This window comes from Schistocerca americana, chromosome X, assembly GCF_021461395.2.
Source record: "Schistocerca americana isolate TAMUIC-IGC-003095 chromosome X, iqSchAmer2.1, whole genome shotgun sequence".
In the NCBI taxonomy this organism is placed as follows: Eukaryota; Metazoa; Arthropoda; class Insecta; order Orthoptera; family Acrididae; genus Schistocerca; species Schistocerca americana.
Window position 1 is genome coordinate 743571975 of NC_060130.1, and position 19460 is coordinate 743591434.

At 43.6% G+C, this 19460-nt stretch overlaps 1 protein-coding gene across 4 annotated transcripts in view; it reads right to left on the minus strand.

The window, feature by feature from the left end:
* The window catches only part of LOC124555677 (membrane-associated protein Hem-like), a 180894-nt gene extending 179545 nt beyond the window's left edge, over positions 1–1349 (minus strand). For all 4 annotated transcript variants that reach the window (XM_047129678.1, XM_047129676.1, XM_047129677.1 and 1 more), the window contains exon 1: positions 1101–1349. In XM_047129678.1, the coding sequence (XP_046985634.1) occupies positions 1101–1205 (105 nt within the window). In that variant the 5' untranslated portion in view covers positions 1206–1349. The remainder of the gene's footprint in view (positions 1–1100) is intronic.
* Between the last annotated feature and the right edge of the window lie 18111 nt (positions 1350–19460).

Below are 19460 nucleotides of genomic sequence, written 5' to 3' on the forward strand. Positions count from 1 at the left end.
CTTCCTCGCTGAACGGTGTGTTACTAAATGCTCACAACACAGCCAGAAGAAGAAACAATTGTAAAAAGAATTAAGCAGGGTTTGGAACTGAAAGGCTGACAAGACTAAGCATTCACAGAAAAGCACTAAGATCAAAGAACTGTAGACAAGACACACTTTTACCAACAGCAGTGAAAAGTGTGGTATATTTTGGAAGTGTTTCTTTTGTAGTACCTATTAAACAAATTAAACTCAAAGAAGAAGTAGTACAAAATATAGCAATTTACTAATTCCAGTGCCATCAAATAACACAGTTGAGATTACTGTTATGCCGGCCGCAGTGGCCGAGCGGTTCTGGGCGCTTCAGTCTGGAACCACACGACCGCTACGGTTGCAGGTTCGAATCCTGCCTCTGACATAGATGTGTGTGTCGTCATTAGGTTAGTTAGCTTTAAGTAGTTCTAAGTTCTAGGGGACTGATGACCTCAGATGTTAAGTCCCATAGTGGTCAGAGCCATTACTGTTACTGTTGTGTGACATCACTGATTTAAAACCAAGAAGGAACAAAAATTCTTTTTTTTTCACCATTAACGTTTCGTTATATATCGAAAAGAATCGTAAAATTGTTCAAATATAAATAAAGCTCGACTGTGAACCTCATGTAAACGAAATACCAAGTCCTAAATGGAAATATTCGTATTGCACCGAACTTGGGAGCACTGACATATATGGAAATTTTTGAATAGTTGTGTATAAGTTCCGAAAGAAGGGACTTTCACTTTGGCCGCTCGCGGTAGTATTTCGCTTTAGTTTACTTTAGCATTCTTCCCCATTTCCACAAGGCCTATCTATGACATGACAATGAGTCATTCCATATTCTTATCCTTGATGAACATGTCCATGGAAATCTAATAATTCCAAAATGCACAGTTGCTACTACTGAAAAACTATTGACGATGTTCAACCGTTAAGGCGTGTAAACAAACAGATAAATCCATACTGTCTACGCACAAAACTTCACAGTCAAAAGATTTGCACACCACGAAGTAGAGAACTATTAGCAACAACAGATTCGCATTACCCACTTGGGTTAAAGACACTTATTAAAATTATATTTTCACCTTTTTTATGTTGTAAATCCTTGTCAGCATACCAACTCCTCTATCCAATAATATTGTCAATTTTTCAGCTAATTTTTGCTGACTAGGGACAGGTGGCCTCGCCATCTTCTTGTTTATTTGTGTTACGTGTTTACTTTGATTTCAAACGTTCCTCAACACCATTATGATAAAATAAACACGCCCCCCTCACTTTCACAACAACCAAAACATTACCCTCATACTGTCAACCGAACACACGCCCAAGCTCACCAGAGATGTTTTTATTGCCATAGCTAAGAAAGCAAAGTATATACATCAGTTGACAGTCTACAGCGCGGCGAAGGTATCACGACTACAGCATCCCACTTGTCATATTATGTTCATTTCAGAACGTATTGCCTGGTTTCTAGCGAAAATTTTCATGTATTCTGGAGCAGAGATAAATGTATTGATAAAGTCAGTTATCATAAATATCAAACGAACTCAGTAATTAATTTCCAGACTAATATTATAGGTAATAATAATAATAATATTATTAATAATAATAATAGCTTTAGTCAATATCGAATGGTACACTGCACATGTGCAAAGAAACAGTAATGATTAAAGTTATTTGTACAATACACAAGACACATTCTTCTGAATACGTCATTAATTTACAACAAAATTACAATAAGGTGTTTACTTATTTCTATTCACATAATTTCACAGAGCATTTGTTGTTCTTCATATAAGTATGGTACTCTTCTAATGTGTAGAAAGGGTGTTTTACTAAAAATTTCTTAAGCTGATGTTTCAGTTTAATTTTAGGAAGAGCCATGACTGCTCTAGGCAGTGCATTAGCTAATTTTACACCTGCATACTGAGGCACCTTTTCGTAAAGTGCTGTTCTGTGGCTGCCAATGTAAAATCTTTCTTTATTTCTAGTATTGTACTGGTGGAAATCTGAATAAGTGTTTGGGTGCAGTCTTTTCACAAGCAATATGGCTTTTAGAATGTATGTGTTTATAACAGTTAACACCTCTATTTTTGGAAACAAGTTGCGACAAGATTCCCTATATTTTGCTCCACAGATTATTCTCACATCCCTTTTTTGAAGAATGAGTAGCTTATCTAGATTAGCTTTGGTTGTTGCCCCCCAAATTTCAATACCGTGGTTCAAGTGAGAGGAGAAAAGAGCATGGTATGCAGTCTTTAGGACTACGGTGTCTCTACAGAACTTGCTAATAGTACTGATTGCAAATATATTTTTTGACAACTTAGTTGCTAGAGAGTCAATATGTGTGTCCTATTTCAGGTTGCTTTGGATTGTTACGCCAAGGAATTTTACACTAGACTCTTTCTTTACCAATTCGTTGCCCATGTATAATTTAATTTCATTATTCAAACTACTTTTGTTAAACTCCATCAAACATGTTTCACTGGTGCTTACATTTAAGTGGCTTTCATTAAAAAACTGAACAATTTCTTTTGTCACATTATTACACTCGGCCTCTAGTTCATTACATGATTCCTTTTTACATACAATGGACGTGTCATCGGCATACAGAACAATTTTGGAATTTATAATACAGTATTTAATATCATTTACATAGATCAAGAACAGAAGGGGGGCCAATACCGAGCCCTGGGGCACCCCATTTTTATGCAAGTGATCTCTGATTTTTAGACACCACTTTCCGTTTTAAGTAGAACAAACTGCTTTCTATTGCTCATATAACACTTTATTAGGTCATAAGGAGCGCCTCTAATGCCCATGTTCAATAGCTTGTCTAATAGGATGTCAACGATCACACAATCACAGCCTTTTTCCAGGTCTTTCGATACCCCCTAACACGTCTTCAATTAGTTGAGCAGCTGCAGTGCTAGTTGATTTACCTTTTACGAATCCATTTTGATTTTCGAACATCAGGTTGTGTTTGTTAAGAAAGTTTATAATCCTGTTGTATATAACTTTCTCAACTATTTTGGAAAAGACAGGAAGGATTGAGACTGGTCTGTAGTTTTCTATTTTGTTGTTGTCACCTTTCTTAAAAATGGGTGTTACCTGTGCTATTTTTAGTCTGTCTGGAAAGGTGCCTGATATTATATTGTTGACTGCTGCAGACAGAGGTACAGAGACATTTTGGCTACAGGCTTTTAAAACATTAGTATTTAGGCCATCATGCCCAGATGAATTAGGGGGTTTTAGAAAGCTAATGATGCCCATTATTTCTGCACAGTTTGTGGGGGCTAGATATATACTATGGTCACATGTATTACCTTTAAAACTGTAGTGCATGTTTTTATGTTTGTCATTTATGGCTTCCCCTACGGAAGAAAAATATTCATTAAAAATATTTGCAATTTCCAGTTGGTCTTTTATGAGCATGCCATTGTGGTTAATAGTGAAGTCCATACAGGATTTGTCATTGCCGGTTCTAAAACTGTTTATGACTGCCCAGACGCCAGTAGTTACATTGTGTGAGTTTTGAAGCTTATTTGCAATATAGTTGCTCCTGGTCTGTGTAAGTAAGTCCTTATAGTGTGCTTGATATATTTTGAAGGCTTCCTTTAGCTCAGGAATCTCTCTATTATTCAGCATTGCACTGTGAAGTAGCTTTAATTTTTCCCTCGCTTCAGTGACATTACTATTTACCCAAATATCTTTGTTTATAATTTTTGTTTGTTTCATTTTTGTGATTACAACTGGGCATGTGGTATCAAAGCAGTAATAGAAGTCAGCAGCAAAGTTATCTTATGACAAGCTATTATTTTCAAACCATTTTATTTGTGCTAGCATCCAGTTTAGCCTATTTATGTTGTCATTATACATTATTCTTTTAGTTACAAACTGTTGCTTTGTGGTGACAGTGGGGGCCTCATGGCGTTCCAATTTAAGCTGTACTGCATGGTGATCTGAGATTGCTAGTTTTAAAACCGATGCACTGTGGGATAGGTGGGTAATGTTTGTTATTATGTTGTCAAGACATGGTTTACTATTGCCAATTTCTCTAGTGGGTTCGCGAATGAGTGGGGTAAGGTTAAATTCATCACACAGACGATGTAACTTTTTGGTGCTGACATCATTTGTTAATAAATCTATATTTATATCCCCTGTAACTATAATATTTACATGACCATTTGGCCCAGAAAATGTTGTGTCTATGTATACAAGCAAGTCAGAAAGATTTACAAAAAAGGTATCTGTATTTGCTACAAGTGGCCTGTAAACATCGATAACTGTTATGTTATCTCTACCCCATTTCAGGTTTATTGCAGCAAATTCTGAGACTCCTTCCAAGCAGAAGGCACTCACATCAATAACATTAAAATTACTTTCATTTACAGTGAAAATTGCTACACCTCCCCCAGTCTTGTCTTTTCTACTGAAGGCTGTGCAGAATTTCATACACAGTGGTTGACTAATACTAATCAGAGCTTCATTGTACCAATGTTCAGTTACAACTAATATATCAGGTTTGTCAATCTGTGAAATTACATCTAGATCATTATGCTTATTTCTAAGACTACCAAGATTCTGGTGTATGATTTTAAGGCTGAGTTTTACCTGCTGGACCTTAGAGGATAATTTTGGACTAGCAATGAGGCCAGCAGGCTTCACAAGTTTCCCTGGCTTGCCAACGGTGGGTGGTGTTGTGGCAGATTTTGTTGAGGTGGGTTGTACCACCCCATGGCAATGGACTTCTTTTCATCACTTTGTGAACAATGTCGCCTGACTTCCTCAATAATTTTGCTACTAATGATCTTTTTGCCTCTTTTGTTCATGTGCAGACCATGAGATGTGTGCAGCTCCCTTTCTAGATAGCTGACATCTACAAGAGACACATTCTGAAATTTACTACATAGATCTTTAATCCTGTCATTTGTTTTATGAACTTCCCGGTTCACAATAGACTGTTTCATAAGATCATTCCTCTGTGGAATGTTGCCAACAACTGTTTTAGTGTCATTTAACTTACCCAGTACCATTTTCATATGTCTAATTGCATCATTTGCTTGATTTCTTGCTACATCAAATGAACCTCCCATAATAACGACACAGTCATTGAATGAGAAGGAGTCACACTCCTGCATGCACGGCTTCACCACAGCAGAAAGAGGGGCTCCAGGCTGGATGTGGCCTACAGCTGCAAAGTTGTCTTGCATGTTTGCGATGTTTTGCGCTATTTCACGTCCATGGCTGTCTCCATATAATAGAATCCGGCCCTGCTTGTGTTTCTGATTGTCGTCGTTTCTTCTGTTTTTCTCTAGGGACGATTTCTTGCATGTAATTTCACAGATTCCACTTCCTTGGACGGTTTGTTTACGTTCAGTTTCACGTTTTGCACACGAGTTTGGGACTTCGTGTTTTCTGAACTTAACACTGACAGTGTTTTTTTTTTTTTTTTTTTTTTTTTTTTTTTTTTTTTTTTGCTTGAAGGATTACTTCTACTTTGCACGGACTGAACTTGTTCTTGTTCCACTATTTCTTCGAGAATTTGAAACCTGTTTTGAGTATTGACGGCAGGAAAGCTTTCCTTGGTTTTTAGTTTAGGCCTGCAGTCGTTCATCAGGCGCTGTTGTTCAAATTCACTCACCTTCTTATTTAAGAGAGTAACTTCAGCCTTTAGGCTCTGGATTTCACTTACCATATCGCCGACTAGAACAGATAATTCACACCTACAGTCACAAATTTTTGCTTTATGATAATTATCTGAGTTCTGAACGCAGCACTGACTACAGTTCCAGCGCGTTATAAATTCATTATTTTCTTTCACAGATGAGTCCACTTTTGCACACCGAAAATGATACGAGTTATTACATTCCTTGCACGTGAATCCGGTTTTCAGTACTTCTCCGCATTTTTTACACTTTTCCGCGTCAAAACACGAGTTTTTACGTAAGCTAATAACTTTACCATTACTATTTGCCGCCATCTTGGATATATATATGTAATATCATTCAATTTATGTTTACAACCGAGGGCGCCTCGGCCCCGTTCCGAGCTCAAAGGCGAAGGAACAAATATAGTGTAGCCACGTGCTTTTTTTTTCTTTTAAGAAATGATTTAAAAGTCGGTATTACGTAGATTTTTAACTGGGTTGTGACTGGAACTTTTTATGGCTACTTACAAGTCGCCATTCTTCGTGCAAAATATTAAAAATACTCCACACCTCCAGGTGTAGCCAGCCCCCTACTCCCCCCCGCCCCCTCCCGCCTTAAAACTATCGCATGGGCGCCCTTGTTTACAACTAGCAGTACCTGTCTCCTGAAGATTTTGAAATTAGAGTTATAGTAGTTGTCCGAGGTATAGCAGTCTATTCATGTGCAGTTAACAGAAAAAAATTGTGACAGTGGAACAGCATTCAGGATACTCCATACTGCTCTGGAGTACCAGCAGTAATGTTATGTTCTTCTCTGAACAGTGAACAAAAAACATGCTCTCGAGATAATTTATTCTACCCTTAACATCAATCTATGTGATACAGTGACGAAGACGCTCAGGTTTCTACATCTATATCCACATACTGCAAACCACAGTGAAGTGCATGGCAGAGGGTAAATCCAAATGTGCCACTTCCAATCCCATTCGCTCATAGAGAATGCAAGGAGTGACTTCTTAAATGCCTCTAAGCGCGCTGTCCAATTTTTTTCCCCCTCTTAACGGGAGCTATATGTAAGGAGCCGTAGTATAATAGTAGATTCCTCACTTAATATCGGTTCTTGAAACTTCGTATGTCGGCTTTTGAGGATATATGGTGGCCCTCTTCAGGCATTTGCCAGTACAGGTTTTCCGGCCCATATGACTTACAAGGAATTCAAAGAGTCCAAAAGGTGCTGTAACTGCTGTTTATGTATATCCTCAGGGACCACTGGAATCTGATTGTAAACCTTGATTGAGACCGCAGTAGAAAAACTGTACAACCCGCAAGATGAGATGTGAAATCTTCCATGTATCTCTTGTAGCTACAAACATGTATGACCTTAGTGGCAGTATCAAAATAGAGAAGGAATTACTGGTCGCGATGTCATTATACCGTCGATGGTTACTGAAGTTAATAAACTCCTCGAGAAGGGTAGGAGAATGTTTATGCTGGAAAGAGCAGATAAGCAGTTGTTAGCATCCTACTCAGACAATGCATGGGTATCACGGTTTCAATATGATGGAAGTGGAGGAATTAAGCGCAAAGATTGAACCGACTGTATTTCGCGCTCTGGAGAAGTATGTGCCGAGTAAGTGACTTACGGACGAAAAAGACTCACTGTGGTTTAATAACGAAATTCAGAAAATGCTGAGGAAGCAGTCACTGTTGCACTCTCACGTAAAAAAATCACGGAAATGTCGACATGCAAAAGTTACGAAAAAATCGAGCATTTACAAACAGATCGACGCGCGAAACTTACAACTTCCACCGCCACACCACGGCGCAAGATCATGCTGACAAAACCAAGAAAATTCTTTTCCTGCATAAAATCATTAAGTGGATCGAAGGCTCCTATCCTGTCGTTCGTCGACCAGTCTGTTATAGCAGTAGATGACTTTAAAGGAAAGCTGAAGTTTTAAATTTCGCGTTTCAAAAATCATTCACGCAGGAGGATCGTACAGACACACCGTCTCACAGACTCCTGTATGGGGGACATAGTGATAGGCATCCCTTGTGTAGAGAAGCAACTGAAAGGGTTGAAAACAAATAAGCTACCATGTCTTGATGGGATCCCAGTTCTGCCACTTGGCCCTTACTTAGTTCGCATTTGTTGCGAATCGCCCAGGACAAAGTCCCAAGTGACTGGGACAAACCTTAAGTGGCTCCTGTAAAATCAAATGGTTCAAATGGCTCTGAGCACTATGGGACTTAACATCTATGGTCATCAGTCCCCTAGAACTTAGAACTACTTAAACCTAACTAACCTAAGGACAGCACACAACACCCAGACATCTCGAGGCAGAGAAAATCCCTGACCCCGCCAGGAATTGCACCCGGGAACCAGTGGCTCCTGTACTTGTTGTTGTTGTGGTCTTCAGTCTTGAGACTGGTTTGATGCAGCTCTCCATGCTACTCTATCCTGTGCAAGCTTCTTCATCTCCCAGTTCTTACTGTAACCTACGTCCTTCTGAATCTGCTCAGTGTATTCATCTCTTGGTCTCCCTCCATGATTTTTACCCTCCACACTGCCCTCCAATGCCAAATTTGTGATCCCTTGATGCCTCAGAACATGTCCTACTAACCAGTCCCTTCTTCTTGTCAAGTTGTGCCACAAACTCCTCTTCTCCCCAATTCTGTTCAATACCTATTCATTAGTTACGTGATCTACCCATCTACACTCCTGGAAATTGAAATAAGAACACCGTGAATTCATTGTCCCAGGAAGGGGAAACTTTATTGACACATTCCTGGGGTCAGATACATCACATGATCACACTGACAGAACCACAGGCACATAGACACAGGCAACAAAGCATGCACAATGTCGGCACTAGTACAGTGTATATCCACCTTTCGCAGCAATGCAGGCTGCTATTCTCCCATGGAGACGATCGTAGAGATGCTGGATGTAGTCCTGTGGAACGGTTTGCCATGCCATTTCCACCTGGCGCCTCAGTTGGACCAGCGTTCGTGCTGGACGTGCAGACCGCGTGAGACGACGCTTCATCCAGTCCCAAATATGCTCAATGGGGGACAGATCCGGAGATCTTGCTGGCCAGGGTAGTTGACTTACACCTTCTAGAGCACGTTGGGTGGCACGGGATACATGCGGACGTGCATTGTCCTGTTGGAACAGCAAGTTCCCTTGCCGGTCTAGGAATGGTAGAACGATGGGTTCGATGACGGTTTGGATGTACCGTGCACTATTCAGTGTCCCCTCGACGATCAGCAGTGGTGTACGGCCAGTGTAGGAGATCGCTCCCCACACCATGATGCCGGGTGTTGGCCCTGTGTGCCTCGGTCGTATGCAGTCCTGATTGTGGCGCTCACCTGCACGGCGCCAAACACGCATACGACCATCATTGGCACCAAGGCAGAAGCGACTCTCATCGCTGAAGACGACACGTCTCCATTCGTCCCTCCATTCACGCCTGTCGCGACACCACTGGAGGCGGGCTGCACGATGTTGGGGCGTGAGCGGAAGACGGCCTAACGGTGTGCGGGACCGTAGCCCAGCTTCATGGAGACGGTTGCGAATGGTCCTCGCCGATACCCCAGGAGCAACAGTGTCCCTAATTTGCTGGGAAGTGGCGGTGCGGTCCCCTACGGCACTGCGTAGGATCCTACGGTCTTGGCGTGCATCCGTGCGTCGCTGCGGTCCGGTCCCAGGTCGACGGGCACGTGCACCTTCCGCCGACCACTGGCGACAACATCGATGTACTGTGGAGACCTCACGCCCCACGTGTTGAGCAATTCGGCGGTACGTCCACCCGGCCTCCCGCATGCCCACTATACGCCCTCGCTCAAAGTCCGTCAACTGCACATACGGTTCACGTCCACGCTGTCGCGGCATGCTACCAGTGTTAAAGACTGCGATGGAGCTCCGTATGCCACGGCAAACTGGCTGACACTGACGGCGGCGGTGCACAAATGCTGCGCAGCTAGCGCCATTCGACGGCCAACACCGCGGTTCCTGGTGTGTCCGCTGTGCCGTGCGTGTGATCATTGCTTGTACAGCTCTCTCGCAGTGTCCGGAGCAAGTATGGTGGGTCTGACACACCGGTGTCAATGTGTTCTTTTTTCCATTTCCAGGAGTGTATATCTTCAGTATTCTTCTGTAGCACCACATTTCGAAAGCTTCTATTCTCTTCTTGTCCAAACTATTTATCGTCCATGTTTCACTTCCATACATGGCTACACTCCATACAAATACTTTCAGAAACGACTTCCTGACACTTAAATCTGTACTCGATGTTAACAAATTTATCTTCTTCAGAAACGCTTTTCTTGCCTTTGCCAGTCTAAATTTTATATCCTCTCTACTTCGACCATCATCAGTTATTTTGCTCCCCAAATAGCAAAACTCCTTTACTGCTTTAAGTGACTCATTTCCTAATCTAATTCCCTCAGCATCACCCGGCTTAATTCGACTACATTCCATTATCCTCGTTTTGCTTTTGTTGATGTTCATCTTATATCCTCCTTTCAAGACACTGTCCATTCCATTCAACTGCTCTTCCAAGTCCTTTGCTGTCTCTGACAGAATTACAATGTCATCGGCGAACCTTAAAGTTTTTATTCCTTCTCCATGGATTTTAATACCCACTCCGAATTTTTCTTTTGTTTCCTTTACTGCTTGCTAAATATACAGATTGAATAACATCGGGGAGCGGCTACAACCCTGTCTCACTCCCTTCCCAACCGCTGCTTCCCTTTCATGTCCCTCGGCTCACATAAGAAGGGTAAAAGAATGGACTCGTTAAATTACAGACCAATACACTTAATGTCGATTTGTTTCAAATTTCTTAAACATATTTTAAGTCCGAATATAATAAATTTCCTTGAGACAGAAAAGATTTTGTCCATTAATCAGCAATGATGTATAAAGCATCGCTCATGGGAATGGACGAAGGGCAACAAGCAGATTCCGTATTCCTAGATTTCCGGAAAGTGTTTGGCACAATGTCCAGCTGCAGATTGTTTACGACGGTCCGAGCATACGTAATAGGTTCCCAGATATATAAGTTCCTCGAACAGTTCTTAACTAATAAAACACAGTATGTTGTCCTGGATGGCGAGTGTTCATCAGAGACAAGGGTATCTCAGGACTGTCCCAGGGAAGTGTGATAGGACCGCTCTTGTTCTCAATACACATAAATTGTCTGACAGACTGGATGATCAGCAACCTGCATTCGGGATAGTATTGTTGTCAAGTGAGTTTAGAACGATGACTTAGACAGATTTCTGTTTGGTGTGATGAATGGCAGCTTGCTCTAAAAGTAGTAAAAAGTAAGTTAATCCAGACGATTAGGAAAAACAATCATGTAATATTCTAATACAGTATTAGTGGTGTCCTGCTTGACACAGTCACATCGATTAAATATCTGGGTGTAACATTGCAAAGCGATATGAAATGGATCAGGTACGTAAGGACGGAAATCAGGAAGGCGAATAGTTGATTTTGATTTATTGGAAGAATTTTAAGTAGTGTATTACATCTATAGAGGAGACTGCGTATAGAAAGGGGACTGATGACCTCAGATGTTAAGTCCCGTAGTGCTCAGAGCCATTTGAACCTTTTTTTTTTTTTTTAACTGCATATAGGACACTAGTGCGACCCAGTCTTGAGTACTGCTCGAGTGTCTGTTAAGGCAAGATACTGAAGCAATTTGGAGGCTTGCTACTAGATTTGTTACTAGTAGATTCGATCAATACGTATTATGGAGATGCTTCATGAACTCAAATAAGAATCCCTGGTGGGAAGATGACGTTCTCTTCACGAAAAACTGCTGAGAAAATTTTAGAGAACTGGCATTTGCCACTAATTGCAAAACAGTTCTACTGCCGTCAAGTACATTCCGCTTAAGGATATCGAAGAAAAGGCAAGAGAAATTGGAGCTCATATGGAGGCATACAGGCAGTCGTTTTTCCCTCGCTCCGAGTGGAACAGGAAAGTAAACGACTAGTAGGGGAACGAGGTACCATCCGCCATGCACCATATGGTGGCTTTAGGGATTTGTATGTTGATGTAGAGGTGTTTTACTGGATGGCCAGAATTTTCTGAGTGTTCGATGGTCAATAATCGTCTTAAGGCCGTCAACCATCTGACTTCCTTGCCACGAGCTACACCGGCACTGTTCATATGCGATCCTGTAATTGCTCCAGGTCTGTTTGAACCATTGTGTCGAATTCTAATGTGGCTGTTCGAAGTCTGCCGAGGGCAAGATGCTGCCTGCTGTCGAGTGAAATTCGGAGGACCTCTGCAGTCGGTATATGTTGCACTGTTGTATTGTTGTATGGTGCGAGTGGGGGAGGGGGGGGATCTGTTGTGTGCAGATGTGTAATCAAATAATCAAATGGAATACCGTTAACAGGTCCTTGAATATGGCGATCCTGTGAGGAAATGAATTGTTGGTTCACTGCATTGAATCAGCTGGCTGCTTATTCTTACTGAAGCTGGCTAAAAATGGTTCAAATGGCTCTGAGCACTATGGGACTCAACTGCTGAGGTCATTAGTCCCCTAGAACTTAGAACTACACTCCCGGAAATGGAAAAAAGAACACATTGACACCGGTGTGTCAGACCCACCATACTTGCTCCGGACACTGCGAGAGGGCTGTACAAGCAATGATCACACGCACGGCACAGCGGACACACCAGGAACCGCGGTGTTGGCCGTCGAATGGCGCTAGCTGCGCAGCATTTGTGCACCGCCGCCGTCAGTGTCAGCCAGTTTGCCGTGGCATACGGAGCTCCATCGCAGTCTTTAACACTGGTAGCATGCCGCAACAGCATGGACGTGAACCGTATGTGCAGTTGACGGACTTTGAGCGAGGGCGTATAGTGGGCATGCGGGAGGCCGGGTGGACGTACCGCCGAATTGCTCAACACGTGGGGCGTGAGGTCTCCACAGTACATCGATGTTGTCGCCAGTGGTCGGCGGAAGGTGGACATGCCCGTCGACCTGGGACCGGACCGCAGCGACGCACGGCTGCACGCCAAGACCGTAGGATCCTACGCAGTGCCGTAGGGGACCACACCGCCACTTCCCAGCAAATTAGGGACACTGTTGCTCCTGGGGTATCGGCGAGGACCATTCGCAACCGTCTCCATGAAGCTGGGCTACGGTCCCGCACACCGTTAGGCCGTCTTCCGCTCACGCCCCAACATCGTGCGGCCCGCCTCCAGTGGTGTCGCGACAGGCGTGAATGGAGGGACGAATGGAGACGTGTCGTCTTCAGCGATGAGAGTCGCTTCTGCCTTGGTCCCAATGATGGTCGTATGCGTGTTTGGCGCCGTGCAGGTGAGCGCCACAATCAGGACTGCATACGACCGAGGCACACAGGGCCAACACCCGGCATCATGGTGTGGGGAGCGATCTCCTACACTGGCCGTACACCACTGGTGATCGTCGAGAGGACACTGAATAGTGCACGGTACATCCAAACCGTCATCGAACCCATCGTTCTACCATTCCTAGACCGGTAAGGGAACTTGCTGTTCCAACAGGACAATGCACGTCCGCATGTATCCCGTGCCACCCAACGTGCTCTAGAAGGTGTAAGTCAACTACCCTGGCCAGCAAGATCTCTGGATCTGTCCCCCATTGAGCATGTTTGGGACTGGATGAAGCGTCGTCTCACGCGGTCTGCACGTCCAGCACGAACGCTGGTCCAACTGAGGCGCCAGGTGGAAATGGCATGGCAAACCGTTCCACAGGACTACATCCAGCATCTCTACGATCGTCTCCATGGGAGAATAGCAGCCTGCATTGCTGCGAAAGGTGGATATACACTGTACTAGTGCCGACATTGTGCATGCTCTGTTGCCTGTGTCTATGTGCCTGTGGTTCTGTCAGTGTGATCATGTGATGTATCTGACCCCAGGAATGTGTCAATAAAGTTTCCCCTTCCTGGGACAATGAATTCACGGTGTTCTTATTTCAATTTCCAGGAGTGTAGTTAAACCTAGCTAACCTAGGGACATCACAAACATCCATGCCCGAGGCAGGATTCGAACCTGCAACCGTTGCGGTCTTGCGGTTCCAGACTGCAGCGCCTTTAACCGCACGGCCACTTCGGCCGGCTACTGAAGCTGTTTGGTTCAGAATAAATCTACTTTGTACCTCAAGTGTTGAGGCATAGAACGTGAAAATGTATGGATCTATATACTGCGGTGTCAAAAGTTATGCGAGAGCGATATGCACATGCACAATTGGCGGTAGTGTCGTGTACACAAGGTATAAAAGAGCTGTACATTGAGGAAGTTGTCATTTGTACTCAGGCGATCCATTTGAAAAGGTTCCCGATGTGATTATGGCCTCACGACGGGAATTAACAGACTTTGAACAAAGAATGGTAGTTGGAGTTGGATGCATGGGACAATCAATTTCGGTAATCGTTAGAGAATTCAGTATTCCGAGACTCACAGTGCGAAGAGTGTGCTGAGAATACCAGAATTCAGGCATTGCCTCTCACCTCAGGCAACACAGTGACTGACGGCCTTCACTTAACGACCGAGAGCAGCAGCGTCTGCATAAAGTTGTCAGTGATAACAGATGAGCAACAGTGCTTGAAATAACCGCAGAAATTAATGTGGGACGTACGATAAACATATCCATGAGGACAGTGCAACGGAATCTGGCACTAATGGGCTATGGCAACAGACGACCAACGCAGGTGGCTTTGCTAACAGCAGGACATCGCCTGCAGTGCCTCTCCTGGGCTCGTGACCATATCGGTTGAACCCTAGACGACCGGAAACCCGTGAACTAGTCAGATGAGTCCCTGTTTCAGTTGGTAAGAGCTGATGGTAGGTTTCGAGTATGGCGCAGACCCCACGAAGCTATGGACCAAAGTTTACAACAAGAAGCGGTGGTGGCTCCTTAATAGTGTGGGCTGTATTTACATAGAACTGAACCGATCATTGACAAGAAATGGTTGTTTTCGGCCACTTGGAGGCCGTTTGCAACGGTTCATGGACTTAATGTTCCCAAAAAATGATGTCATGTTACTGGGTCACAATTGCTTGCAATTAGTTTGAGGAAGATTCTGGACAAGTCGAGCAAATTATTTGGCCACCCAGATCGCCCAACATGAATCCTATCGAACATTTATGGGATATAATCGAGAGGTCAGTTCATGCTCAACATCCTGCACTAGTAACAGTTTCACAATTATGAATGGCTGTAGAGGCAGCATGGTTCAATATTGCTACAGGGAACTTTCAACGACTTATTGAGTCCATGCCACGTGAAGTTGATGCACAATACTAGACAAAAGGAGGTCCAACACGATATTAGGAGGTATCCCACGACTTTTGTCACCTCATTGTAAAGGGGTATGTGGCATTAGCTACGATAAAGCATTACTCGAAAGCTGCCAGAAAGCGTAGCTCCAAAGATTACTACGCAGAAGCCGTTCGCTGCCGTGAGAGAGAAGTTTTTGCATGACCTCCGCTGCCAGGAGCATGCCCATGTAAAAAAATATAGCTGGAGCTGGAGTGCACTAAGAACGCAGCTTGATAGCTTTATCTGTTACAGCTAGACGTCGCAGTTCCTGACCAAGTTGTTGCTGGCAGACTTGCCCCTAATTCACGAGAGGCTGCCAACAGAGTTTCCTCGAGAGGAGGACTGCTGTCTACATCAACACATTGTGTCTCAGAGTGGGCTGGGCTATGGCAGCAGACGACAAACGCGAGTGGCTTTGCTGACAGCAGGACATCGCCTGCAGCACCTCTCCCGGGCTCGTGACTATAAACAGTCCATGTGGGCTGTAGATGAACTTCTCTATCCATTAGCAGCGATCTAACGCGTAAGGTTCTCGATCTACAACGCCAAGTCACCTTCAGTAGCCAAATTTGAAGTGGTACGCTGAACAACTGCATAGCTTTAACCTATATGGTTCTGTCCACCATTTCTACAAGCTTGTTCAAATCTAGTTTGTGGGTAACTGACGCTAAGGTAGATGCATATCTGGCAATTGTGGCATCCATATGAAGTGCAAAAATCCGCTAAGTACATACGAAATTGCCAGAAGGCGGAGATTGCACAGGAACTGCAATGGTTTCCTGTCTTCCAGTTCTCCCTTGCAAAATTGGGGCTGTAGTCGTTACGTGAATGAGGACAAAAACCAATGAATCATGTTTTCTTTCGGCCTCTGGTATCAGCATGTCACTGGGGAATACGTGACCACGTTGCTCACTTCAGAAGCAGTGAGATGGTCTAAAACTGCCACATTGTGACTATATATCGTTGCATTCAGCATTATACACGAAGATGCCAAAAGTTATGGGATATCTCCTAATATAATGTCGGACCTCCTCTCGCCCAGCGTAGTGCTGCAGCTCCACGTGGCATGAACCCAATAAATTGTTGGAAGTCCCCTGCAGAAATACTGAGTGGTCCATAATTGCGAAAGTGGTGCTGGTGCAGGATTTCATACACGAACCGATCTCTCGATTATGTCCCATAAATTTTCATTGGGACTCGTGCTGGGCGATCGTAGTGGCCAAACCATTTGCTGGAATTGTCCAAAGTGTTTTTCAAGCAAATTGCGAACAGTTGTGGACCGGTGACACGACATTGTTGTCTGGGAACGTTAAGTACACGAACGGCTGCAAATGGTCTCAAAGTAGCCAAACACAACTATTTCCAGTCAATAATAGGTTCAGTTGGCATTCCATGTGAACACAGCCCACACGATTATGGAGTCACCATCAGCTTGCACTGTGCCTTGTTGATAACTTGGGTCCATAGCTTCATGGGGCCGCATCGCACTCAAACCCAGCAATTAGCTCTTAACAACTGAAATCGGTACTCATCTGACCACGCCATGGGTTTCCAGTCGTTTAGGATCCAATCAATATGGTCCACTCCCAGGAGAGCTGTTGCGGGCGATGTCATGCTGTTAGCAAAGGCACTCACATTGATCATCTACTGCCATAGCCCATTAACGCTAGATTTCGTCCCACTGTGTTTATGGACATGTTTATCGTACGCCCCACGTTGATTTATAAAGTTATTTCAAGCAGTGTTGCTCGTCTGTTAGCACTGACAACTTTACACAAACGCTGCTGCTCTCAGTCGGTTCGTGAAGGCCGTCGGCCATTGTGTTGACCAAGGTGACAAGTAATACCTGAAATATGGTGTTCTCGGCACACTCTTGGCACTGTGGACCTCATAATATCGAATTCCTTAACGATTTCCGAAATGGAATTTCCCAAGTGTTTAGCACCACATACCATTCCGCACTCAAAGTGTGTTAATTCCCGTCGTGCGGGCCATAATCACGTCGGAAACCTTTTGACACGAATCATCTGAATACAAATGACAGTGCCGCTAATGCACTGCATATGTTCATCTCGCTATCACGTTACTTCTGTCACTTCAGTATACTAGGGACGGCGAAATAGTTATTGGCATGACTGAACCACGGTGCTGGGCACTCACTGCAGAGCAGCAGTACTTTGAAGGTTACGCGGTGCGCTTCCGCCCCTGGTTGGCACAAAAAGTGACCTACCACCCTTATTGCGCCAGGAAGGTAGCTGCTGACTCAGACAAACCTTTGTTTTGGCGGTGGGTCTCGGGAATAGTGTTACGAGTATTTGCTGGCTTGAATGTGTGCGAGTTTGTTACCACGAATAAATTTTACTACAGTTGTGCTTCAGTGTATCTTGGTAAGGCATCGAACTCCTGCTTGTACAGTGACTCTTGCTGTCGGCGGAGCAGCGCTGGTACAATTACAGAGGTAACATTAAAGTAGCAACTGCTGCAGCTGTGCCCTTAGTCTTGTCCCATTGTAACCTCCCCGCAATATTTTAATAAAAATGCGAAATGTAGCCAAGCTTAAACTCCCCAGAAAAATTAAAGAATAATAATGGCCCAAATGTAAACTCCCCACAAAATTAAGGAATGAAGATTGATCGCAAACCCACAATAATATTAGTTAAATAGTGAACTATGACCCAAATGGAACCTCTGAACAGAAATAATTAAACCTGATAAATTTTATAAGGACAGCAGCGCTGACCTTCGGCCCTGTGAAATAATTAAACCTGATAAATTTTATAAGGACAGCAGTGCTGACCTTCGGCCCTGTGAAATAATTAAACCTGATAAATTTTATAAGGACAGCAGCGCTGACCTTCGGCCCTGTATTCTGAATAACAAAAGCAAAAATTCTTACCTCAAAAAAAACTGCATCTATATCTGCTCTTATCTATCGACACAGCTTCGTGCAATGCTGGCGTATATTTAGTTTTGATTCTTGGAGGAAATGCATAGGAAATATTCTTTAAATTGAAATGAATGTTTTTCTTTAAAAGAGTTACTTTATAAAAAAAATTATTATTGGGGCATTTTTTGAACAAGTTAATTACAATTAACATACATTACTAGATGTGCGCAATGCTGCTTCATTACCTTCTACAACAATACTCATCGTCCAGAATCGTGACCAGAGTCGCGAGAAGAGCACGCCGCCGACGCATGCCGACTTCTGCTCAGTACAACCGTCCACTCGCCACTACTGTCGACTAACTACTACTACAGACAGAGTACAACTGCTCCTGCCGACTCGCTACGTGGTACTGTTCCTGCCGACTCGCTACATGCAACTGCTTAGTGGTGGGCAGGAAATCGCGTATCTGTTAGAAATCGCAGTGACTGAGAAGTCACAGATATCACAGTAGCAACTTTACAGAATCTAACTGCGATTTCAGTCACAGTTAGCAGTCGCAAGTAGTATTTCACATTCAAAGACGTGAGCCATCTATTGGTCGAATTTAGCACTGCTTTCTGCGATTTCAGTGACAAGTCGCAACTAAGAGTCGCAAGTAGCAACTAAAAAGCGCGGTTAACAGTGGCATCTGTTGGCCGAAGTTCGTACTACGTCCATCTCTGCGGTACGCTATGGAGTCTAACTGCGATTTCCGTGACAAGTCGCAACTAAGAGTCGCAAGTAGCAACTAAAAAGCGCGGTTAACAGTGGCATCTGTTGGCCAAAGTTCGTACTACGTCCATCTCTGCGGTACGCTATGGAGTCTAACTGCGATTTCCGTGACAAGTCGCAACTAAGAGTCGCAAGTAGCAACTAGAAAGCGCGGTTAACAGTGCCATCTGTGGGTCAAAGTTCGTACTACGCCCATCTCTGCGGTACGCTATCGAGTCTAACTGCGATTTCCGTGACAAGTCGCAACTAAGAGTCGCAAGTAGCAACTAAAAAGCGCAGTTAGCACTGCCATCTGTTGAGCAAAGTTCATACTACGCTATTCGCTACCGAGTCAAACTGCGATTTCTGTGACAAATCGCAACTAAGAGTCACAAGTAGCAACTAAAAAGCGCAGTTAACATACTTTTCCTAGTGTCATCTGTTGACCGACGTACGTACTTCGTTATGAGAGCCTTGTGCCTCACGAGATCTATGTGCTGCGTGTGCATATGAAGGGCTTATTTCAATAGTGGTACAAGTCCATTTTTGTTCATTTTGAGATACAGAGTCGTAAAGTTAAATGAGCGCTGACAAATCTGCATTTGAGATACCAGAAATATTCAAGCATATGGCTTCTTGCTAGAGATGAACCTTTATTTATGTTTGTTTGGATCACTAATTTCAGAAGCAGTATAGACAGAAAAGTGGAGGTAATGGACTTGTACCACTATTGAAACAAGCCCTTCATATTATATGACGACATGCACATTCAGCATCAGTTATGGTTGGCCAAATACTGCTGTGACTCTGAATGTATTATATT